The 26,672-nt window shown below is 40.7% G+C and overlaps 1 protein-coding gene across 4 annotated transcripts; it reads right to left on the reverse strand.

The window, feature by feature from the left end:
• Window positions 1–2,499: 2,499 nt before the first annotated feature.
• LOC147893012 (uncharacterized) lies at window positions 2,500–5,674 on the reverse strand. Of its 4 annotated transcripts, none has more exons than XM_087387735.1 (5): window positions 5,342–5,674; window positions 4,413–5,182; window positions 3,938–4,250; window positions 3,501–3,625; window positions 2,500–3,376 (listed from the first exon to the last, which is right to left on the reverse strand). In XM_087387735.1, exons 2-5 carry the CDS (start codon window positions 4,806–4,808, stop codon window positions 2,870–2,872), a joined length of 1,341 nt encoding a protein of 446 aa, XP_087243861.1. In that variant the 5' UTR covers window positions 4,809–5,182; window positions 5,342–5,674; the 3' UTR covers window positions 2,500–2,869. The 4 variants fall into 4 exon arrangements, with proteins under 4 accessions (XP_087243861.1, XP_087243860.1, XP_087243859.1 ...); XM_087387734.1 differs by having other exon boundaries at window positions 4,413–5,185; XM_087387733.1 differs by having other exon boundaries at window positions 4,413–5,258.
• Window positions 5,675–26,672: the final 20,998 nt, after the last annotated feature.

Here is a 26,672-nt window from a genome sequence, read left to right on the forward strand (position 1 = left end):
CGCACGGGGGGGGGGGGGTCTTTTCCCTTTCTTAACCCCTATCTAGGCTGAACCCGGGGCGTTAGTCTCAGTCAGGGGTAACTGCAGATATGGCCAGCATGGAATGGCCAAGCCTTTCTCCTTCTTCTTCTTCAAAATCCCCCTTAACCCCAACAACCTTAACGTGGCAGCCATGACACCCTCTCCATATACAGAATCAACCCACTATTGGACAAAAAACTCTCTACGAGTCGGTCTGAATCAACCCATTATTGGCACCATGAGCAGATTTTTTGGCTACAGCAATGGGTAAGAGAGTTGATTCGACTAGCAGGTGTGACAGCTAGACTTCAGGTCCTTTAAGGACCTGGGAAGCAGGCAGTAATTGATGAGGTTGTGCAATCTAGAAAGGCCTGCCCTCAACTAGTCTCTACAGTTTAAGACCTAGTTCGTACTGAAGTGCAAACAATTAAGAAGGAAGTGACCGTGGAGGTTTATACAAAGGCAAGTAAAGCTGATATTCAAGAAGAGATCAAAGAACACAAAGCCAAACGTGAGAATGCACTGAAGATTACAATAGGGGGGCTCTCTGAAGACTGGTACAACAAAGAGGACCCTCTTTCAGTGAGACTTAAGCACATGTCAAAGCAGCACCCCAAAGAAAAACAACAAGTGGTGGGTCTGCATCGATTATAAGAAACTCAATGTGGCCACCAAGAGGGACCATCACCAGAAGCACCAGTCACTTCTGAGCAAGATATGCCTTCATTTCAGAAAGCCAAGGTGGGTATATGTCTCCACTCATGGAATGTTTAGGTCCAGTTAATCCTGTGGAGAAGGGGTTGTTCTCTCCTTCCACGTCCAAAGTGTCTAAGCCAATGAATTGATTCGCTAACGTGGCTAGTCACAATGTTGAGTATGCGACCAGGCAAAATAGGGACATCCAGTTTCATCCAAAGATGCCCAAGCAGTGATATTGCTAGCTACACAAGGAATAGTTCCTCAAGAAAAATTGACTACAATGGTTTCTAAAAATACTGTGGCTATGCTTTGTGCCACCCAAAATATTGATTTAAGCATTGAGAGAATGTTTCCAGAAGAAACCAACATGCAGGTTGAGGAACATGTTCAGGTTATTGAAAACGTTTCTGATAAATTACATATAGTCAAGCTGGTGGACTTTGAGTCCTCCAAGATAGAAATGAGGGTGATGATGGAGCACCTAATATCCAACACTCTAAGGGACATGCTATTTTTACGCTTAGCTCACAGGATTCACGGATCAAACTTCTCCGACAATTTGCCAAGCTGAAAGGGACCAAGGTATGGATAGCCAAGGAACTCACACGAGCCCAATTGAAGGATAATACAACGGAATTAGCCAAGGTCAAGGCTGCTAGGAAAGAAGGAAAATGGGTAGTATACCGTGAGGGTACAGCACTCATCAAGGAGTTTAAATCAAAACCAAAAGACTCTTAGTCTTAAACTGATGTATGGCTGATTATGTTTTCAGATATTATGTAGGTATCCTAAATAACAGAGTTTCACACTCATTGGGTGTTGCTATAGGCCCTCCCTAAGTATATATACTAGATGGGCTTTTTTGTGTCTCATAGACCTGTTGGTCACCCGTGGACATTAATAGACTCTCTCTCTCTCTCTCTCTCTCTCTCTCTATATATATATATATATATATATATATCGATCTATCTATCTATACCCACATAAATACATACATAGATATATAGATATGCACCGCTGGCGAAGTCTAGAGAAATCCATGGGAGCTATCCATCTATCTATACATACATACACACATACATATGCACCGCTGACGGAGTCTGGAGAAAGCCGTGGGAGTGTGTGTGTGTGTGTGTGTGTGTGTGTGTGTGAGAGAGAGAGAGAGAGAGAGATGATGTAATATATTGCTATGGGCCCTCCCTAAGCAGATGTACTAAATGGGTTTTTTTGTGTCCCATAGACCTGTTGGTCTCCCGTGGACTTTAATAGACTCTCTCTCTCTCTCTCTCTCCACTATCGATCTATCTATCTATCTATACATACATACATACACACATACATACATACATAGATATGCACTGCTGGCGGAGTCTGGAGAAATCCATGGGAGCTAGCTATCTATACATACATACATACATATGCACCGCTGGCAGAGTGTGGAGAAAGCCATGGGAGTGTTTGAGAGAGAGAGAGAGAGAGAGACAGAGAGAGGATGTATTTTATTGTCTTCTGAAGACCAAATATGATCTTGGGAATGAAACAAAGCACACAGTGCTTAGCAAAACCCCCAAAAAAAAAAGATAATGTCCATAGGAAGACTCAAATTTTTTTACATCAGTTAAAGGATGAGGGCCTCTTTTCTGTTTTTGCCTTCCCAGATTCTTCTATGACATCTTTTTCTTGTAGACCGCCTGTTTACCAGCTTTCCTGAGTTCCCTATCTTAGGGGGAGACCAGAGAGAGAGAGAGAGAGAGAGAGAGAGAGAAGAAGGATGCCTGCTTATCAAACTAAATAAAAATGTGTCAGCCGAGTCCTCCATCAAGAACGAAGCAGCCAAAAAGAGGCCTATAATTTTACAGTGCCCATACAGAAAACATTTCAAGTTATGCAACCTTTTAAAAATCGTTTCAGTAAAAATATTTTCAAAAAAAAGGGATACAAAACACTCTCGGCTGATATCTGGATTGTAAAGTATTCCATTTAAAGAAACAGGTCAGCCTTTACCGTTTCCCTTTGATACCCTCCACCACTTGATATCAACAAGATGGAATTCAGCCATGGTAGGTAGGAGATCTACATGCCCTAATTCAACCTCAAATTGAGAGAGCAGTCAATGTGGTACACCCAACAAAGGGCTTCTGTGGGTCCTTCAGTCATCCCAACCATTCTCCCAACCGTCTTTATTGCCTCTCCTAGCTGCCAAGCCTCTTGAAGATAAATTCTGGCTTAGTCGTGCAGAGGATCTGGCAGCTTCTGCATCCTCCCAATCATCATCCCAGATCTCATCCCACCCATCTGTGCTTTCCTCTCCCAGCTTCCCAACCTTTTCTTTCGGTGTACCTACTCCAGGTACATTCATCTCCAATTCTTGATACTTTACACCATCACGAGGCTGTTTTCTTCTACAGTACTTGCAGAACAGCGTGATCCCAGCTAACATGACAAGGACAACGAGGAGCACATACACACCTGCCATGGGTGTAATAAAGGAGGAGTATGGAAAAGGCTCAAAGGATTTCTGTTGTGCTCGCAGATAATCAATGGGAACTCCTATTTTGCATTCACCATGGGCTGTAGTAATATTGATACTAGTGTTGTTGGCTCCTTCAGAATACAATCCCTTTGATGCAGTCTTTGGATCCATAGAAAAATGAACCTGTAAAAATATCCTCAAAACTCTTGAGAAATTTCTTATGTAAGGGTTTGGGAAGTAATTCTGCATAAGCAGGAAGGTTATATATTTATAAGGGCTGAGTGACGATAAGTGTTTCAGAGCTTACCATTTCTTTCCTTCCTTTTTGCACTAACAGTTGTGACGTGGTGGCTCTCAGAAAGGCTGGAGCAACCACTGTTACATTTACGGTATCGTTTCCATCGCTTGAAATTGCCAGAGAAAGCACGTTTCCTGCACAATCAAGGCATAGCTTTGTTGAAGAGACGATAATAACCAATCATATTGATAAGCCAAAACAACGTAACCATGGCAGGTTTCATGGCTAAACTTGCCATTGACAATCATGTGGAGGACTATGCTTTGACTGTTTTGTGCCGCTGATACGGATACTCTATGCAAGCTAGGACTCAGGAGAGCATTCATTTATTAACGAACATTTCTGATCACAGGATATCCGTATCACTTCCGTAATTGCAAGTTCGTCACAAATGTTGAACCTTAGTGAATTGGACTAAGTCATTCAAGTCAATTTCTGCTACTGACCATCTGAAATTTGTGCGCCTGATGTGAGCAGGCAGGCACTTAACACCTTGCTACGATCTTGACAGTAGTGGTTTTCTGCGCATTCATTCGGCTCTTTGACAGGAAATTTCTTCTTCGTCGCTGTGCTGTTGTCGCTTTTGGTGGAAACTTCCGGTTTCTTCATCCCGGGTGAGGAGGAGTTATTACCAGTCTCCCTCTCATTTGTGTTTACACCTGGCCGTGTATTGTCATCCGGGACGGGTGAAAGAGGGACTGCCGATGAATTCGATGATCCTTTCTCGTTGTCAGGTGGAGTATGCTTCGTGTTGTTAACCTGCACATAAAGTTCGGAAAATTTTATCTTGAACGCCGACTGTATCCATGCATTCAAAAACAAAGACTGAACGAAAATATTTATGTTCATGCGCAGTTTGAGAACAAGGAAAGAAGGAAGAAGAGTAAGCACTTAATGCACAAAAGGTGGTACGGCCATTACTTGAGTTTCACCTGTTGTGTCGTGAACAGGCGAACTTCCGTCCTTGTGCAATTGTCCACTCGAGGTTCCATTCGAGGTTTTATTAATCTCTTTCTCATTCCCCATCAATTTACGCGAAGTTGCGATCGCTCCAGCTTGTTCCTCTCTTAGGCCACCGTTCTCATGGGATTGCGACACAATCTCCGAGTCAGCAGAAGGATTTTCACCAATCCAATCCTTGTCTATGTGCGCGATCGCTGCCAGGTTCGATCGAATTCGCCCGTCTGTGATCCCGGCAGCGATCGACGAAGCAGGCTGTGAAAGGTGGGAGGAGCGGGCTGCGAGAGAGGCGCAAGGGGAGAAGAGGAAGGCGCAAAGGAGAAGGAAGATGGAGGGGGAGGAGAAGAGGAGAGCCATGGGGGCTGTGAGGAGGTTATGGGAGCGAGGGCATGAGAGCAAGAGCAGAGGAAGGAAGCGGGAAGATGGAACAAGTGTGGAAACAAAGGCTTTTCTACAGCACGGTTCTTGAGAAAGCGAGATCGATCGATCGATCCGCCGAAAATTGAAAAGATTGAATGGAGCATGGACGCCGCCCTGCCATGGATGCGGAGGTACCTTTCCAGCCAATCGATCCCACTGCGCTGACCTCTGACTGCAGAAAACTAATCTCTGATTGTCGCGAGATGTCAATACTTTTCTGAAATTCCTAGGCTCGAATCTCTGGACCAAAATAGCGATCAGGTGTGAACTGCTGGAATTGTAAGCTGCTCGATTTCTGTCTCGGATGTTTGCTTCTTTGAAGATCGATTGCAAACAAGCAAGATTGCCACGAGGTCAATTACTCGTTTCGACTGCTAAATCATTCTTCTGTTCAATCCGAAGAATCAATCTTCTGTGCAGTTGCGAAGCAAACGTGCAGATACGTTTATTCAAGAGCTGCAAAAGCTTACAGATAGAAATGGACGCGGTACAGTTCAAATTTCGATTGTCTTGTTCGAGCTTTCTCCTTAAAGCCTTTGTGGCACACCGCCTACACCAGCATCCATCGAAGGGGAAAGAGCCTTCTGTTTCCCCCGATTGCCTTGATTGCTAGTATATACGCCTTTTCTGGCGGTGGCCTCACCTTAATCCTTGGCAGTTTTTCAGATCTTAATCAGTGGAGCTTTTGCTCCCGCTTCGACTGAAGACTGCTTCATGCTCTAAGCTTAGCTCATTTATCCAGTTGTGTACGTCTCTCTAATTTAGCGCAGGCTTTGTTTGAGAGCCGGCTTTTCTATGCGAATACTTTTTCCAACTTGTCCGAAACGTGACATCATCCAGCCAGGTTACCCTTTGAGTGCTCTACCCTACACAGACTCACATGGAAGAACACTTGAGAGTGTGCAGCAATTGGAGCCAGATTTGGTACCTTACCTCAATGATCGTTTACTGAAGGTGTTGGTACACCTGTTGGCAATTTATCTACCTGGTTTCTACCATTACATTTATTCTACCTTCTCCTTTAGTGCTAGGCTTTGTCACGGCCGAGTCTATTCTTCACCTCCAGAGTGCTGACAGAAACTCAGTGCGAAGACCTTTGTATAAATGGATGCTTAAGTATGTGGGGGGGTGTGGATTTGTATGTGCGAGAGCATATGCTTATACTACGGTCTACAGTGTACACCCACTGTTGGCCACGGATGATGTCATTGGGGATGTCATAGTAGCTAGTCCCTGCTATGGAGTTTATGGTTTTCAATCTTATGAGTGACTATCATGAGATTGAAACTGCACTATGTGTTGTACTTTTTTGGGCATGTTCCTGGATTCATCTAGATATTCTCTGTTTTGGCTGTACAACTCAGATCTGCATTGTTGTTTTTACAATTAAGCAAGCACATGGAGCCGTGTCTTCATTAAGTGTCTTAACGTTGCAAGGGAGTTGGCCTACAGCAAGCAACTACCTATGTTTTCCTATATGGTATTTGAGCCTAAGGTTGCCATCCAGGGATAGCCTTGCTCCTGATTCAAAGACCAGGGGATCAAAGCCCGGGAGTGGTGTCCTTGCCGAGAAGGAAAGAGCTTCACATTCAGGTGTGGCATCTACTTCAAGTCATCTACACCCTTATCCATGGTAACCCACTCGGTCATACCAAACATTGGTGAGGCTGGAAAATGGGAGGGAATGAACTATCCACTCTAGAAAGTGAAGGTTCGGAGCTAGTGATGAGGAGATATGGAGGTAACAGAGAGATGTGACGTGGTGACCTGGTGGATGCATCAGGGCAGATGTAGGCAAGTCCCGATCTAGTGCGTCCGTGGAAACTGAATGAACTCCATGATCATAGGGACGATTGCGAATGGGGTAATTCCACATATCTAGTTGTGGACACAAAAGTTGAATTAAGCATTTCCTTCTAGGTTCTCGAGATTTTCTGGTGCACACAACGTAACCATTACATGTTTCCACTGCATGGAGAGACTAGCTAGGTGCTTGTGGATGTGGATACTAGTCTACGTTTCTTTTAACATGGTAACAATGCCCAACTGTCTATCTGGAGAGCTGTGAGATGGTTGTGTGCTTGGAAGAGAGATCTGAGAGCCTGGTTTCCAGGAGGGGGAGGAGATCCGAAGCCAGGATGTGTATGCATCGGTGATCAAGCCGTCTTGACCTCGTCTACTGAAAGAGGAAGGCAACTTTGATCAGTAAAGGTGTGACAATAAGGTCAGAGCATTCATAAGTGAGAATTCCCTGAGGAGCTTGATCCCTTGTTGATCCTAGAGAGAGCAAGGCAGAAGCTGTATGAAGATACTGGCGACAAGAAGGCATTTAATGTCAACACTAGCGGAAAAGGGAAGGGCAAGCAAGAGAAAGACAAACCCAGTAAGAAAAGCAAGGGCACAAGAAGGAAAAGAAATGCTATTATTATGATATGCCTGGATATCTGGAAAGAGATTGTCAAATGATAATGCTACTAGTCCAAGGGAGATGATCCTGCAAAGCAATCAGCTAATGCTGTACAAGGTGAGTTATTCTTGGTGACGACACCCAGTAGTGCCTTGATAGGGTGCATAGATCTAGGTATAATGGTGCTCATGTCCAATATAGAGCCATGGTTGAAAAATCCAGGATTCTCGGTAGATGAGGAGGGTACTCTAGATTGCTCAGAGCATACTGAGGACAGAGCTGTATCCATCATGGAGGATAAGGTGGATAAAGACCACTCTGAGACGAACTTTGAGTAAAGTGAGGTATTTGGCTTGTTTGGACAGCGAGCAATAATACAAAGACCAAGGGCATGTACTCTCCCTGTGTTTATATGTTGATTAAAGGAGTATATTTGGTACTCAATGCTTGTTGGGATGGAGGGTGAAAAACATTCCAAACACAAGTGGAGTTTCTTGACAGAGGCACTCAGAGCCTTCTGTTGGTTAGTGGACCTGGTTGGTGCGAATAGTTCTGTGGAGCTGTTACTTAGAGGGTGTTGCTGACAACGCTAAATACTTCTCAGGGGGAACAGAGGCATAATGTTGGATAGGGTTGGTGACTTGGTCAAAGACTATGTGTCTGAGACCAAGAAGCCATATGATTGGGACTATTATTGTGCCTTGCTGGGCTCAGGGTTTGAACCTGAGTGAACCTCATCTGGAGCTTGTGTCTGGAGAGAGTTGGGAGCAGTTCCAGGGTTTCTAAATGTATGTTATGGATCATGTGGGTTGCATGGTGGGTGAAACAAACCTAGGATACTTGGTATTTTCAGGGTCCGGATGGTTCACAAGTTCAGAGGGGGTCAATTGGATGTACCTAGTGATTGTATCTGACTGGTATGGTGTACTCGGCGGATTTGTGACGATGTTTGGGTTGGTTGTGCCATTGAAGGATGGTACCGTGATTGTACCTGTGTACCAGCTTGGTCCTTGGAGTGCAAGGATGAAGCGGAGCTGGACATGAAGGTGAATGGCATACACACTTCTCAATCTGTTCCTGAGAGCTTTTGAAAGGGAGCAGATGGAGTGAATATCTCTTCAGGTCATTGTGGGCCCATAGTGTGACAATGAGAGGGGTTGTTGGAATAATAGGTCCATTGTCCCACCTGTAATCCCCATATGAGGAGAGTACAGGGACATGGTATTCGTGTAGGAAATGAGGAGCAAGAAAGTCTGTTAGATGGGCATGGGAAGACGATGCCACATGGGCAGATCTAGGTGAAGGACATAAGGCAGCCATGTGGGCAACATTGTACACTGCCACAGGGGCTGCTGTGCAGTCCACTATCTAAGGTGAGCCAGAGCCCTGAATTAGAGCTAGCCTCTAGATGGCAAAGTCGGTACAGAGTCTGGAAGGGAACAGACAGGTTGGCAGCAGACCAGGTCATGCTGCTTATAGGTTGGCAGAAGTGCAGAGCAGGTCTGCAGAGCTGCAGACACAAGCACACCACTGGCAGGAAGCTACATGGCAATGTTGGGCAGCCCAGTCTGTGGCAGGTCTAGTCAGACCTGACCAGGGTTGGTGGTTGGCTGACCTGGTGAGCCAGTCAGAGGGCTACCCAGCCCTATAAAAGGCCCCAATTGTGGAGCATTAAGAAGTTCGGTCTAGGAGCATCTGTTGCCCATTGTGGAGCATCATCTCTTGCATACCCACAGCCAGTAGGAGAGCACACTTGTGTGGGAGGGTGCAGTCTGAGAACTTGCACCACAAAATATCACTGAAGGTCTGAGGAGCACGCAACCTGAGGAGTGAAGGGCAGCAGTAGGAGCAGTACATGTGCTCACCGTAGAACATCCAGGGCAGCACACTGCTGCAGGTTTCAGTATTGCTGTGGGAGCTAGGGGAAAATTCTTGAACGCTTGGTAGAAATTCTTACTAGGAAACATATTGTCAGTGGGATGTTCACTAACACTAGAGGCCACTGCTTTTTGAACGCTTGGTAAAGGGAAAGCACAAGCTTCTCAAGGGCTCGTTGTAGAAAACTGCTTTATTGCCAAGAGAGGCGTTGTGTTTAAAGACGAAAGACCCACTCAATAAGGGATTGGAAGAACAAAATTCTGGAAACTGACAAATGAGTAAAATTATTTATGATTGCAACAAAAAGATTAAGGAATGACAGAACCATATATGTTACTATTCACAGGGGGGAGCTGTTAGGATTGGTCAGAGAGCCAAGACAGATCTAAGATGAGAATCCTCAACAACAAACCATCAGACAGCTGTAAGAGCAGCCTGGAAAAAACACTTTTTGTGACGGTGCCAAGCATACAAACTACTGTTCTAAGTAATCTCTCCCACACACTTGCATATGCACATGCTCGCACTGAGATGCTGACGTGGAGATGTGGAAGGCTAAGGATAAATACACAAATATGAGAGAGTAGCAAGAGAGCAAGAACACCTAATTTTGTCCAAGTACCCCCATTTCAGTAGGAGGTATTTTCTGTACTACATATGCTGAAGTACAACATGATGGTAAAGGCCCACCTCCATGGACTAGAGTTACGTTCAATGCTCCACGCTCTAGATATCCACCTAGATCAACATGTAAGGCCCCCATATGATAAGCCCGTGAGCAATAGGCTAGATCAGCTGGAGAATTAGCCATTAATGCATGGATTTCCCAGGCATTGGAAGGTCCAGTAAAGTCTTTATAAATCTAACATTCCACGAGACAGATCGATGTGCCCTTTGGGTGTATTTCCTGGGGTTCGGGGGCCAAGGTGAACTGGAATAAATAAGTCAATTTTCCCCATGGCGGCTGAGGAAGTCCAAGAGATCTTAGATTGGGGGCCTCTCTCGGCTTCCATTGGTGCTGATGTGTTAGCCTATTAGAATCAGCACATGGGTCAAAACTCAGGCTATATGCTCTTGCTGCCAATAATTTTTGGTGAGTGAATACGAATGACATCCAACTTTAAGTAAGATCTCACCATCAATATTTTGATGCCAAACCTTACTTTCCCATTAGCATCCACCAGCACTTGTCATGACGCACCCTTTGGTAGAAACGGCTGTATCCAAGCGTGTTTTGAGCCTGCAACTGTCTCTGCATTATATTAACAGCGCAGAGCATTGAGGACTGCCAACTTTACCATGCATTATCACAGCATATAGTAATGAGCCTTTTTTACAATAGTCTTCTAAGGCATGCACATGCTCTTGTTGTGAGAGTTCTATATTCTACTTCAAAGGAAACTCTTGCGTTGTTTGATGGATAGCCAAAAAATAACACCTTGTGCTAAGAAACATGCACATCCTCGTGTTGACCTTCTTATTTCAATATCACCATCATAATCGCTGTCATAATATCATGCAGTTTTCCATGCTTTCCTTTGTACTCTGTGCCAAATTGTTTTGTACCGTTGATGTATCTCGATACTCTTTTGGCTTCAATGTGCCTGTTTGGATTTGTCATAAACTAAGATAGCGGGACGCCTTGTCTCATCCATCACCTCACACCCTCAAGTTCTCTCATCCACCCTTGGACCTCATTCAAACTATTATGGTTTAACCTATTTATTTTGTAACTGGGTCGTTTGACATCAATCTTGAGTGACCAATAAAGCTAGACAATTCTAGGTATGGCACTTAGAAATGGGAATAATTTTTGTCTTGGAAGATATTCGGGAATATGTAGATAGTACATTTCCCAAACAACTAATGATCCATAAGCATATCCTACCATTGTCAAAGATTAGTTAGAGTGCGATAAGAAAGATACGTATCCCTATTACTTGATAAAATATAATCTACAAGAAGTCATGTTGGACTATTGAATATAGTGAAAACATCAAAGGGATATGTTTGCAACACTATACGAATTAAAAAATACTTCTACAAGATGACATGTTTGTCCTATTGAATATTGTGACAACATCAAAGGGATATGTTAGCAAGATGTCTTTAAAAAAACACAATCTACACGATGTCATGTTTGGTCTATTTAATACAGTGAAAACATCAAAGAATATGTTTGCAACACTAGAACTTTGACATTGAGAAATCAAATCAACCAAATCTTCTTACATAATAAAAAAATTGGGCATGCCGATGTACTAAGGGTCAAGGAACTCAACTTGCAATAGCAAAAGAGACTATAAATTTTAAAAAATAGTCCAAATCGTCCTCATTGACTTGGGGAAGGATATGAGAATTTGGTTCAAATAAGAGCAATTCAAAAGCAAGTGCCAACACTAGAAGAGTTATAATTAGCCTTATTGAATGAAGAAGATTTATTCAATTCTATTGAATGGAGAATTAAGGACCTAATCAATTCAAACAACAAACTTTTGCAACCCCCAATAGAGGGAGGAAGAGGCAAATCATCACATGGGAGTGGAGTACATCAACATCAACACCAACACCAACACCAACATCAATAGTAAAATTAAAGTTAACAACAAAGTAGAAATCATGGCAATCATCACCATTGACATTGAAGAGGTAATATAAATCAAAAGAAAGGTAATAGTTCAAATAGAGGAAACTTTCAAGGCAAAAAAATGTTTGATTAGAAATATTGAAACGTATAGTCCAACTATCATCACAAATCGGGGCATTATGAGAGAGATCATAGGCAAAAACAATATGACGGAGGAGGACAATGCACACAAAAATTTCATTCCCAAGGTCCTAGTCATAATGCAAATAAAAAATGAAACTTATGGTCAAACCAATAAAGAAAACATATGTATTGTCATCGAAAGTTTGGAAGAAGGAAAGAAAAAAAACCCATTATAGAATCAAAAGGTCATTCTTTCCAAAATGTTCCTAGTCTATCACCATCAATAGAACCCTTTTACTAATTTGACATTAGGATCACTTAATCTTTTTTATCATACTTTTACATTGAATACTTCTTGTTTTAGAGGCTACTTGATCATTCCAATACAATGGATGCCAATCCACAAATGCTCCTTGATCATTTCGATACAATTGATCATTCCAGTACAATTGATCATGATTCACGTCAAATCATTTGAGTTGTGAAAGATTATAAAGAATGGTTCATAGAAATGAGACCTTTAGAAGGATCCAAGAATGTAACCTACATGGTTCACAAATCCTAAAGGGCATGGATAATTTTCAAGAATGAAAAGGATTAATAGATGATGTAGTCGATCTTCCAAACCTTGTCAATCGATCACATGATAGAGAAGAGCTATATAATTATTTTTGAAGGGAATACACGATTAGAGATAAATCAACTTCACTATTTAGTGAAGTTGATTTATCTTTAAATGAAGTTGATTAGAGATAAATCAACTTCACTATTTAGAGATAAATGAAGTTGAAGAAAGAAAATTATTTGGAATGATAGCTTCACTAGTCAATTTTTGCGTAATGTCCACAAAGTATCAACCAATGCCACTTTCAACAGTATGACATAAAAGATACGGACATGTTGATTTTGAAAATGGACACAACTCAAAAAGTAAAATACAGCAATTGGAATTTTGGGACTCACATGTCTTGGAAGATTTTGTAAAGCATGTCTTTTTGGAAAGTGGATGAGTCAATTTTACAAGCAAAAACCTATGAGCAGGTTTATCTCAGCGTGTTTTTCAAGAGATTTAAAATTTTATATTTCTTTAGGAAACATGGTTTGTACACTTTTATTTTCACTAGAGCTAGATCCCTTTATCATAAAAATATACAAACTAGTCACTCATTCATTTTTACATAATATAAATTTTCTTATTCATAGACATCCCTTTGTACCCCTGTTATTACCTTTAAAAAGTATTGAAAAATAATTACTTTAATAAATATTCCTCATAATCACTCTCAATGTAATAATATTAAACATATATAATTACTTATTAATAAACATATTTATATCAATATGATAAGAGCTTTCTAGTGTTTTTATAGCATAAATAACAAGATATTTATGGATATGTTTCTAAAGAAATTTAAATTACTATAAATAAGTATTAACTTGGGCTAATATATCACTCTCATAAAATACATGTAATATATATATATATATATATATATATATATATATATATACGTATATATACGTATATATATACATACATATATAGATACATACATACATACATATATATATATATATACATACATACATACATATACATACATACATACATACATACATACATACATACATACATACATATATATATATATATATATATATATATATATAGATACATATATACATACATATATAGATACACACACACACACACACACACACATATATATACATACATACATACATACATACACATGTATCTATATATATATATATAGATACATGTGTGTGTGTGTGTGTGTGTGTGTGTGTGTGTGTGTGTGTGTGTGTGTGTGTGTGTGTGTGTGTGTGTGTGTAATATAACCCCATAGATGTGCTCAAGTGGGGTATTCCAATCAATTTGAGTGGTTGAATGCCTATATTTGGACATTGGATGTGAAAGTTATGTCACTTTTGAAAGTAATGTCCAAGATAATTTCGCTGGTAGTTTCGCCTGCGAAACTACCTTGGAAGACCTACTTCAAAGGGGTTTTTCTCGCGAAACTACCTTGATGGCTTGCTTCAATGAGATTTCTTTGAAGAAACCCTTTCATGAAGATAGGTTGAGAGAGGGTTTTAAATGTTACCCCCTATTAAGTAAAAGTTATAAGAAGGATCATAAGGGAATTTTAATAGAGAAGTCTACTCTACATGTGAGTTTCTTCAAAAGCCATCCCATTATGTTGCTCACCATTCCCAAAGATTCATGGAAACATTTGTGTATTAAATAGGCATTTGTATAATACTTTGCATATTTCTAAGTGAAACTATGTTTTCTTTCGATCCATTTTTGCCATATTTTTAAATAGTTGGAAGCTTTTTTTTCCTTCTCTCGGACACTTGGAAGATTTCGCTCGAAAAATGGTCGTTCCCTTGGAAAGCAAGCTAGAGCAAGTAGTACTCTTGACTTGATACACCTCAATATTTGGTACAAACCAAAAGCATAAATGGTACACTCTATCATGTAACATTTATTGATGATTATAGTGGATATTGTTGGGTTCACTTTCATAAACAAAAGTCTGAGATCTTTGATAGATTCAGACAGTTTAAAGCCATGGTGGAAAACCAAACAAGTAGAAAATTCAAGGTATGAAGATTAGAGAGAGTTGGTGAATATATGTTTCATATGTATGCAAATATCATGGGATCGGAAGACATTTTACTTGTCTAGATGCACCATAGTAGAATGCAACTATAGAAAGAAAGAATAGAATGCTAGCAAAGAAAAAGTGTTAGACCAATGCTAAACAAAAAAATATTATCAAAACTATATTGGGCAAAAGCCAAAAATTAGGCAAAATCCATTAAAGTAGTAAATTACTTGTTCAACATGCTACCCCAATAGAACTCGTACAACTCCATATGGCCTATTATTTGGTTATGAGACAAAACATATACATCTAAATTTTTTTGGATCCATTACATATGCTCATATACATTGTGATAATAGAAGAAAACTATATGTGAAATTGAGGAAATGAGTTATTGTTGATCAAAATGAACATAGCTTATAAGCTATATGATCCAATCAATAAGAAAATAATATTTTCAAGAGATGTAGTGTTTGATGAGAATTTAGAATGGAAAACATCCACATCACAAGAGATGATTGCAACAAGTTCAAAAAGAGACAATAAAGAGCCACATTGAAAATGTTCACAATGAGAAAGATATATAGGTTGAGAGCATAAGTCATGTTCTTATGACAACTATCATACAAATGGAAGCAGCATATCTTGAAATGCAGTTTAGATGCCAAAATGGAAGAAAACAATCGATAAGGAAATGACACTTGGGAACTATGTAACTTGCTACTAGGATAATAGGCAATCCCAAATACATGTGTGTACCAAATGGCAATCTAGATGATAGCAATTGAAAGACACAAAGGAAGACTTGTTGTAAAGGGATTTACACAAAAATAAGGATGAGAATATGGAGAAAAATATGCCATATTAACCAAAAGGATCCTATAAGCTTTTTGGTTTCCCATCAGCAATCAACTAGATCTCAAGAACATGCTTCTCAATGGACACTTGGATGAATAAGTTTACATGCAATAGCCCTATGGATATGTTGAAATTGAAAAGTAAATCAAGAATATTGTATGTGGATTGTGGAAGGGTCCCTATGGTTTGAAATAAGCACAAAGAAGAGTCTCTATGATTTGAAAGAAGCTAGTATACTAGAGCTGACAAACATATTGCCAATCTTGTCTACAAAGTTCAAAGTGTGGGGGTTAAAGGTCATTGTGCCTTTACCCCGGTTATGTACAATACTCAAACACATATATAAATGAATGAAAAAGAAGATTAGGGTGGTTCTGCACCCACCAAAACTTGTGTGGCTCTCTGTCTCTCTCTCTCCTTCTTCCGTTCTTGCTTCCGTTGAGAGCACTCTCAACTGGTATCAGAGCCCGGGTGATCTAGCTAAGTGTGCGTGAATGCTTGGAAGCTCAGTAGCTCTGTGGGAGGAAGGAGAAGCTTTGTGGGAAGCTTTGTGGGTGACTTTACTTGCATCCGAGTGTGCAGAGACCTTGGAGGAACCTTTGGAAAAGTCACTTTGGCTTTTCGAAGTGGTTTTGAGAGCCTGTTAAGTGGTTTCAAAGAAAAAGTCGTTTTTTGAGCTTTTCCCTGTTCCGTTCGATGACAGAGACTCCATATTGACTTGTAGAGGCAACTATTGCTTGCTTTTGGTGTCCACTTCACTTCAGGAGCTTGGAAACACCTTCATTCTTGAATCTGGGATCATTTCATTGGATTTCTGACTCACTGTGTCAGTTCCTGCGTTTTTTGCTCGGGTGTTGGAACTCAAGTTTGGAGCAACCATTTGCAGATCTGTCAGTTCCAGTGGACTCAAGAGGTCCTCAAACTTCTATGTTGCTCATCATTCGCACTCCGGTGGAGTTTACAAACAGCTCTATTTCCAAAAACGTTTTTCAGTCCGTGTGTTAGACCCAGTGATTGAGACCACGGTTTCCAAAACCGTCTGTCCCATTGCGTTTCGGACACCCAAAAACCCCTACCTATCAGTTCTTGTGCAATTCGGTGGAGGATTTTCAGAGTTATAGATCTCTGTGTATTCGATTTCGTCTCTCTGTTATGCATTTTTCATTCTAAGGTTTTGAAACCTTAGATTTATGCCACATGGCAGTGGATAAGTGTTGACTCCCATTTCTCACTCATCGGTTGGGATTTTGGAGTTCTGGCAGAAGAGAGATATTTGCAGATTTTCTTGCTGAGTCCGATTATGCAATGGCACCCATGTTTTGAGGCATCTCAGGTTCTATTTTCAGTAGCGGTCATTACCGTGGGACTATGATTTCTTGAGCATACCTTATGCAGATCACTCTGGTTGCAGTTTGAGCAGTGTGCGCTCGTTCGTGGTATGCATTGGGTTGCAATGGATGATTTATAGGCCATTTGGATGCATTGCGGTCCTTATTGGATGCGCTGATAGGCCCAAATTGCTTGTGGGATGCTATTTTTTATGGACGCTTTGCACATGGATGCTATTTTATGCTGAGGGACAGCTTTAACACATTGTAGGTGATGCACTGATAGTGCTATGCTCTCTTGGATGAGATATTATTGATGCATATGCCAGTGGACAGTGTTTATGCTTGAGTCATTTGGCACTTATTGGCATTTTCTTTTGGGCTAGATTTGCTCATATGGATGCATAGTATATGCACATGAGTCAAATGCATCTTTTGATGCTTTGAGCTTTGAATTTTGGTGATATTTCACTCTATTGTGGCATACACATTTGGGTGCACCTGGTATTTGGTGTGATTCTCTCTTGAGGCACTAGCATTTGGGATTTTGCTTTACTTGCATCATGGCATCCTCTTCCATGTCTGAAAAGGAGTTTTTCAACATTAAAAAGTTTGATGGGACAAACTTTTCTTTGTGGAAAGAACAAATAAGGGATGTGCTTATTCAAAAGAAGCAGATTAAACCCTTGGCAAGGATTGAAGCTAAGCCTGCAAATATGTCTGAGGATGATTGGAATGAGTTGGATGCATTAGCAAAGTCTACTATTAGACTTCATCTTGCAGAGTCAGTTTATTTCACATTAGTAAATGAGCAGACTACGGAAGATTTGTGGAAGAAACTGTGTGCCACTTATGAGAAGGAAACTGCCTCTAATAAAGTTTACCTCATGAAAAGGTTGTTTGAGCTGCAGATGAAGGAAGGGGTCTCCATTGCTTCTCACTTGAATGAATTCAATATTATTTTCAGCCAGCTTCAGGCTCAGAAAATGAATTTTGATGCGGAGACTAAGGCAATATTTCTCTTATGTTCATTGCCATCCTCATGGGATACCTTTCGTACAGCTGTCAGTAACTCTGCACCTGGTGGAGTACTGAAATTTGATGATGTTGTGGGTAGCTTGTTGGCCGAGGAGATTAGACGGAAGTCTATGGATGGCAACAAGCAGGATGCAGCCTTAAATGTGCAAAGAGGTAGATCACAGTTCAGGGGGAAGTCCCAAGAAAGAGGGAAGTCTCGTAGCAAATCCAGGGCACGAAACATTGAGTGTTACCACTGTGGCAAGAAGGGCCATATGAAAAAGGATTGCTACAAGCTGAAAAGAGAGCAAAAGGATAAGAAAAAGAATGCAAATTGGGGTGCAAATCAAAAGGAAGAGAGTCCAAGGGAGGACAAAGGAAAAGTTAAGATCGAGGAGATCAATGCAGTCACACATGATAGTGACAATGATGTTCTCTTCATGTCTACTTTATCTGCAGAGTTGCTTACCACTTCAGATGATGCATATTCCCAGGATTGGATTTTGGATTCTGGTGCTTCATTCCATGTTACTCCCCATAGGGAATGGTTCTCCTCTTATGATAGTGGAAAGACAGGTTGTGTGCATCTTGGAAATGACTATGCATGTGACATAGTGGGAGCAGGTGACATAAAGTTTTCTTTTGCAAAATGGGTCTGCATTTGTTTTGAAACATGTGAGACATGTGCCTAAGCTGACCAAGAGTCTTATTTCAGTGGGTCAGCTAGATGATGCTGGTTTTCACACCACTTTTGGCTTTCAAAGTTGGAAAATTCAAAAGGGCTCTATGCTTTTGGCCAGGGGTGCCAAGTGTGGGACTTTGTATCCCTTACATGTATCAGGGGTATTTGATCATGTTGTTGCAATAACCGAGCAGCCAAGCACTTCTTTGTGGCATTGCAGGTTGGGGCACATGAGCCAGAATGGAATGAAACTCTTATGCCATTTGGGTTATGTACTGCATTTGAGTTTCTCTGATTTTGAATTTTGTGAGCACTGTCTCTATGGGAAACAGACTAAATCAGCCCATAAAAGAAGGGGAAAGAAAGAGTTTGAAAAGCTTGATTTGGTGCATTCAGATGTATGCGGTCCCATGCCTACACGGTCATTAGGAGGAGCGGAATACTATGTGACATTCATTGATGATGCAACTAGGAAAGTGTGGGCTTATGCTATAACTCAGAAGAGTGATGTGTTCCAGGTATTTCAGAAATGGCTGGCCTTGGTTGAGAATCAGTCAGGTAGAATGCTTAAATGCCTACGGACTGACAATGGTGGAGAGTATCTCTCTCATGACTTTCAGCATTTCTGTGATACACATGGGATTAAGAGGGAGCTCACATCCCCTCGTACTCCAAAGCAAAATCCAGTTGCAGAAAAGATGAACCATACCATTCAAGAAAGGTTGCAATGCATGCTTTCCAATGCAAGTCTTTCTGGTGGTTTTTGGGCTGAGGCAATGAAGACTGCAGTGCATGTGATCAATAGATCACCTAGTAAGAGTTTGGATGGTGGTATTCCTGAAGAGGCATGGAGTGGCAAAAAGCCCTCTTACTTTCATTTGCATATATTTGGGTGTGAGGCATATGCACATGTGCCAAAAGAGCTTCGAAAGAAGCTAGATCCTAAGTCTAGGAAATGCATCTTTCCGGGTTATGGTGAAAGTGGAGAGATGGGCTATCGTCTCTAGGATCCAGAAGCAAAGAAGATCATACGCAGCCATGATGTGGTCTTCAATGAGAAGAAGATGCATAAGGCACCCATGAGGGATGTGGAAATGAGGAGAATCACTTTCCAGGATGTGAATCCACCTGCATATGTTGATAGACAACAAGCTGTCCATGCACCAAATGTACAAGAAATGGTACCACCAAGTACTCCCACAGGTATACAATCAAGGGTAGATGATGGATCATCTATTGGTGGAAATAATGAGCCAAATGTGGCTGATATGCAGGTGGGACAGCAAGCTGAAATGCCATTGAGAAGATCATCTAGAGTGTCTAGACCGCCTGATAGGTTTGTTCCAGGGGTAGACTATGTGATGCTTACTGATTGCGGGGAGCCTTCTTGCTACAGAGAGGCTATGATGCGTGAGGATCAACGCAAGTGGGAGTATGCTATGCAATCAGAGATGAGTTCACTTATGAAGAATAAGACTTGGGACTTGGTTTCTTTGCCACATGGAAAGAAAGCATTGCCATGTAAATGGGTCTACAAAATGAAGGTCACAGGTGATGATGTGCCTAGGTACAAGCCCCGTTTGGTTGCTAAAGGTTTCAAGCAAGAGAAGGGTGTGGACTTTGATGAGATATTCTCTCCGGTTGTGAAGATGACCACACTTAGATGCATGCTTGGACTAGTGGCAGTAGAGGATATGGAGCTTATGCAAATGGATGTCAAGACAGCTTTCTTGCATGGGGATTTGCATGAGGAAATTTACATGGTGCAGCTGGAAGGCTTTGAAGAAAAGGGCAAAGAGCATTTAGTTTGCAAGCTAAAGAAGAGTCTCTATGGTCTTAAGCAAGCGCCTAGAGAATGGTATCAGAAGTTTGATTCTTTCATTCGGTCCCAGGATTTTAGGAGGAGTGAAATTGATCACTGCCTCTACACTAAAAGGGCTAAGGATAATAGCCTGATAATCTTGGCACTATATGTGGATGATATGCTATTGGCTAGCAAGAATACTTATGAGCTAGATGCATTAAAGGCCAAGTTGCATGAGGCCTTTGATATGAAGGATTTGGGACTTGCAGGTCATATTCTTGGTATGCGCATCACGCGTGATCAGAGTAGGAAACTCCTTTGGCTTTCACAAAAAGAGTATGTTACAAAAGTATTGCAGCGTTTCAATATGGAGGGGGGGAAGGCAGTGAGTACTCCATTGCCTCCATATGTGAAACTGAGTCATACAAATAGTCCCAAATCAGATGAGGAGAGGGCCATGATGGCCAAGGTTCCTTATGCATCAGCAGTTGGGAGTCTTATGTATGCTATGATAGCTACTAGACCAGACATTGCATTTGCAGTGGGAGTTGTTAGCCGGTATATGGCTAATCCAGGAAAGAGGCATTGGGAGGCAGTTAAGTGCATCATGAGGTACATGAAGGGTACCAAGGAGATGTGCATTTGCTTCGGTAAAGGAGACATGCGTGTACTTGGGTACACAGATTCAGACTATGCAGGGCATGTGGATAGTAGGAGATCCACTTCTGGTTATGTGTTCACCTTTGCAGGTGGTGCAGTGTCGTGGATGTCTCGTGCACAGAAGTGCGTTGCTTTGTCTACCACAGAGGCTGAGTATGTTGCAGCCACAGAGGGTTGCAAGGAGGCTATATGGCTTGATCGGCTAGTGGGAGATTTGGGGATTCATACAGGTGTACCGACATTGCATAGTGATTCCATGAGTGCTATTCAGCTAGCACGGAATCCGATCTTTCATGCAAAGACCAAACACATTGAGGTCAGGTACCATTTCATCAGGGAAGTACTTGAGGACAAGCGCATAGAGCTTGTCAAGGTTCATACAGATGATAACCCTACAGATATGCTGACGAAGAGTCTAGCTAGTCAGCGGTTTGAGTATTGTCGTGTATTGATGGGCATTGGATAGTATGCTCACTGGTTGTTCTCCCTTAAAGGCACATTGTCCTTTAAGTGGGAGGTTGTGGGGGTTAAAGGTCATTGTGCCTTTACCCTGGTTATGTACAATACTCAAACACATATATAAATGAATGAAAAAGAAGATTAGGGTGGTTCTGCACCCACCAAAACTTGTGTGGCTCTCTGTCTCTCTCTCTCTTCTTCTTCCGTTCTTGCTTCCGTTGAGAGCACTCTCACAAAGGGAAGACATCAACATTACAGTATTGTATGTAGATGATTTGATAGTCACATGAAGTAATGAAGCCTTTTATCACAAAACAAAAACAACACCTATTTAAAGATCTTGGTCTTATGCATTATTGTCTTAGAGTAGAATTTGAAGGAGATGCAAAAAGCACCTTCGTGAGTTAGCACAAGAATGTGGATAGTCTCCTAAAGGAATTTCATATGTAGGATTACAACTACACCCTCGGTGGAATTTTGAAGATAAAATAAGGAGGAAGTGTCTATAGTCAATGACAAGTACTATAGTGAGCTCATTGGTTCATTTATCTATCTTATTGTCACCACGTTAAATATGTTATCCCTCTCCTTGGATGGACACTTAGATGGGATAGTTTTCTTCTATCAATAATGCCTAGTCTCTTAGATACTTTGAGCACTTTGGAAAGAACCAAGGTGATGTGATGCACTAGTACTTTGTCTTCACGTCAAACCCATTGCACATCATTCCATTTGATTGGGAAAAAGAGATTGGCATCTTGTCTGCATTTCCTCCTCTCCCTAAGTTCTAACAGCTCCTTTGTTGGCAAGCATGGTCTCCTTTGACACCATTCTAAAAATTTCCTCTCTTTTGAATATCAAAATGGAACCGGTTTCACTTTAAGGTTTGTTGGAGGGCAAGCCAAGACCCCTCCTTCCAATGATTCTATAAGTCCCTAAGCTGAAGAAAGCGGCATGCCACTCTAGCTAGTAGTGGAGAAGCTTGAGCCTTTGTAAGATGTCAATATTTCTCTACATCAAGCCATGTACCCATGAAGCCTTCTTACATGGGCGCTATTTAAAATAATCAAGGCTTCTTCTCCATACCCTTCAGAAATGCTAAATTTCCTATGGTATTATTGGACCACAAGGGTCAAAGATGAAGGTTGAATAAGCTAGCAAAGAAGGGTCCACTCAAAAGTCACCCAAAAAAGGTAGTTCATAGAGAGAAGAAGGACCATCCAATTATTGACCCTAAGCACCAAAAGATCCATGAGAACTTCATGATGAGTCTATTGACTAGTTGACTTCCCATGCTTTGCCCTCTTGCGGCTATACTAGAAGCCTAGGCTAGGAACATTTTGGTAAGGAAGGGCTTGTCTATGTCGAGTGTTCATTTTCTCAAGAGAGGGTACCTTGTGTTCCTCTTTGGAAGAGTGAACATTGTAGCTAGAGCGTTACATCTAGGCTAAGCTGTTAGAACCTAGTCCCTTTATCTTGGAACGTGGTCTCTAGATTTTTAACCTAGATAAGTAGAGATCAACCAAGATTCTTGTCTAGGTTGATTTTCCTGACTTCCCTTTGTCCCTCTAAAATCAAGAATCAACTTTGTGTAGACTAAGTGAAGTAGTTAGTGTCAAAAGAGAACAATTGATAAACCCACGAGGTAATTCTCAAGTGTGCTGCGAGCTTGATCTAGGAAGAACGATGCAAAGCGATATCCATAGAAGAAAACATGCATATGATATACCATCATTTTAAGACTTTGCTTTCCACTATAGTGAAGTCAATGATGGGGTCATGGAAGCAAGGAGAAAAGCTAGGTAGTTAGGTCTAACACTTTTAGAATTTTGACAACTTTTTCCTTGAAGCCCCATTAAACCTCAAAGAACATAAGGCTATTGTTGATGCCATGGCTGAAGGTAAAACTCTTGGGTGGGAAGATGGCCTTCAAGTGGAGTGAGTTTTGGGAGGTTGTAGGTCCTTGTTTGTTTCTTGTCCTCTGGAAATAAAGCCTACAATAGTGGCAATCCTATTCATGTCACTCATGGGATTATTAAAATAATCCCCAAGGAGGGAAATAGAGAAGAGCTTAGAAACTAGAGGCCTCTCAATATAATTACCTACAACTACAAAATATTTGCCACAACCCTTGCCTTGAGAATTCAAAAGGAGATGGATACTTGGATAATACAAGATCAGAAAGGATTTATCAAGGGGAGACACCTTCTAGAGGAATTGTTACTTTTTTAGAAGGGTTTGAATATGCCAATGATACACACCAAGATATTTGTTTTCTCGGGTAGAATTTGGTAAAGCTTATGATGGACTGAATTGGAATTTCCTCATCTGAACACTTCAAGACATAGGTATTGGGCATAGCTTCATCTCTTTTGGCAAAATACTTCTTACTAATGCCTCGGCCAATGTCTATGTCAATGGGGAAATGACTCGTCCCTTCTTGCTTAGAAGGTCAATCAAATAGGTCACCCATAGGTGACTCCCTCGGATGGCTACTTCATGACAAAGTTAAAGGGGCATCCTAAAAGGAATTGAACTTCCTCAAGGAAAAATTTATTAGCTAGCAATTTGCAAATGACATGAACCTAACTCCAAGAAACAGTGATCAGGAAGTTTAGGGGGTTATTGAGAGCTTAGACTGCTTTTGGAGGGCATCAAGATGAATTATTAATAATCCAAAATCTAGGTATTAACCATTCCATCTTCCCAATAACAATCTATTACCTCTCTTGCTAGTATCCTTCCAAAGCATTCCTTGATAAGTTTGTTAGCACCTGTAGGTCGATTTTGTGGGGTGAAAGAGAATTTCAAACTCTAAATTCAACTTAGAAGGAAAAAATATAGATTATCATCTAAGTTATAGCCGATATTTGACCCCCTAAGTTGGGCTATGGAGTGCATCTGCATCACAAGAAGGGGGGGGGTTCCTGTAGACTATCACTTTTTGGCTCTACAATGAGTGATAGGAAAAAAGAGAACCATCCCTCCCATGCTCCAACACTAACATCACATTTGCCTAGCACTAGGAAAAATGAAGTCCACCTTATTCTCCAAGAGCAAATTCTTATTTCCTTACATTTAGGAGAACAATGAGCTAAAATGTAGATTCAAGGAATTAGAAGAAAGGGTGAGAGCTACTAAGCTTGAACTGAAGAAACTAACTCCCCAGGTATGAGTTAATCTCTAATCAGCTAGAAAAGCTACATAAGACGATTAAGGGAGAGAGTGGAGATAAGATCAAAGGAGAACAGAAGAGCTCCTTAGATACACAGGTGTTCACATGATAGCAAAAAGAAGTAAAAGAGCAAGCTGAAAGGCTCCTCAACTCAAAGAAGCTCAGGATTGGAGGGCTACCTAACAACTAGAATTTAGCAGAAAACTCTTGGGAAGAGACCCTTGAAGAAATCAACAAAGCTTTATAAGGCATTTAATGGGTAGATTTAGACTCTGAGATTGGTCAAGAAGGATCACATGCAATTCTCACTTTCAAGACAAGAGCTGAAAGGACACATATTATCAAGCAGTACAATAAGTTAAAACATTTACAAGTGTGGATTTCAGAGGAACTCACAAAAGCTTAGTTAAAGAACAAAACCTCAAAACTTGGAAAGTTAAAGGCAGCTAGAAAAGAAGGCAAATGGGATGTCTATCCATTTATAAGGCATTTAATGGGCAGATTTAGACTCTGAGATTGGTCAAGAAGGATCACATGCAATTCTCACTTTCAAGACAAGACCTGAAAGGACACATATTATCAAGCAGTCCAATAAGTTAAAACATTTACAAGTGTGGATTTCAGAGGAACTCACAAAAGCTTGATTAAAGAACAAAACCTCAAAACTTGCAAAGTTAAAGGCAGCTAGAAAAGAAGGCAAATGGGATGTCTATCCATGTATAAGGCATTTAATGGGCAGATTTAGACTCTGAGATTGGTCAAGAAGGATCACATGCAATTCTCACTTTCAAGACAAGAGCTGAAAGGACACATATTATCAAAGCAATCCAATAAGTTAAAACATTTACAAGTGTGGATTTCAGAGGAACTCACAAAAGCTTAGTTAAAGAACAAAACCTCAAAACTTGCAAAGTTAAAGGTAGCTAGAAAAGAAGGAAAATGGGATGTCTATCCATATGGCATTGCATTGATCAAAAACTTTGAAGAAAAATCAACATACCCTCAGTCTATAGCTAATGTATGATCTCCATTTGTTTTCTTTTGTTCTTAGCTTACAGGTTGAACTAGTTGTATATGGAACTTTAAGTTCTTATCTTATCTTTTGAGACATAATTCAAAAACCATTTTTTTTCTTTAAAAAAAAGGAGAATTTCAAAGGTCAGATGGAGCTTTTCCACAAGTTCCAAAATGAAAGGTGGGCTTGGGGTTGTAGATTTTCATCAAATTGCATCTATGTTAGCTACCTCTTGGATTGTCCAATCCAAATCTTGATGGGTCCCACCTTTTATTATGAAACTTCTATCTTGCCTAAATTGTAAGGACGTACCCTATTTTATTAGCCATTTACAATCTTAAACCTTGCAGCACCAAGGGTAGTGATTGGTGGAGATCACTGTGAAAGGATTTTTAGGCAATCAAGAGCTATATTATCTTCTCAAATAAGGGCATTTCATGATGCTTGGCACCATGTGGGTATCTTCTATTCATAGACATGCTATACTAGGAGACATAGAATTTGTGAAGGGAGCTTATTATTCAAAAAGGGAATTCAAAGTTGGGGGCAATTGTGGCACAGGGATCAAGGTAGGTGGAGAACTTGGCTAGAAATAAGAAGAGAGTTTGGATTGTCTAACCAAGATGTCGAGATTAAGATGCTGGAAATAAGAGTTTAGATTGGCTAATCATCAAGAGAAAATTGGAGTTTTGGACTGGCACTATAACTTAGAAAGGGGTGATGTCTTTAGTTTACATCAAAGAATTTAGTTGAGTGAGAGACCATCACTTTTCCCCCATCCACACACCTACAAACGACATAGGAAAAACTTTTAGAGTGCTCAACTCTAGGTGGAAACTATATAATAGTAGACAATGTTGGTTGAATGGATTTCAAAGAACATGAAATAGGGATATTCCTAAAAATTTGCCTCTCTTCTTAGGCCATTTCTTCATAAAGCAGTGTTGGACTAGCTCTATAGGAGAGAGTATAGAGAAGGGTGATGGGAAATGCAAAAGATGTCCTTGTCATAGATAGAATATTTTTAATTAGTTTGTTGCTTGTCCAAATGCAAGAAGGTTGTGGAAGGAAATTCAAATGTACATGGAGAACCAATCAACTGGAAGTCAATTTATTGGGGGAGGGAACCTACACAACTCAATGGATGTTCATTAGAGCTTGTGCCTTTTGGTTTA

The sequence above is a fragment of the Dipteris shenzhenensis genome, chromosome 16 (genome assembly GCF_047967505.1).
Source record: "Dipteris shenzhenensis isolate YYH24624 ecotype China chromosome 16, Dip_SZ_1.0, whole genome shotgun sequence".
NCBI lineage: Eukaryota > Viridiplantae > Streptophyta > Polypodiopsida > Gleicheniales > Dipteridaceae > Dipteris > Dipteris shenzhenensis.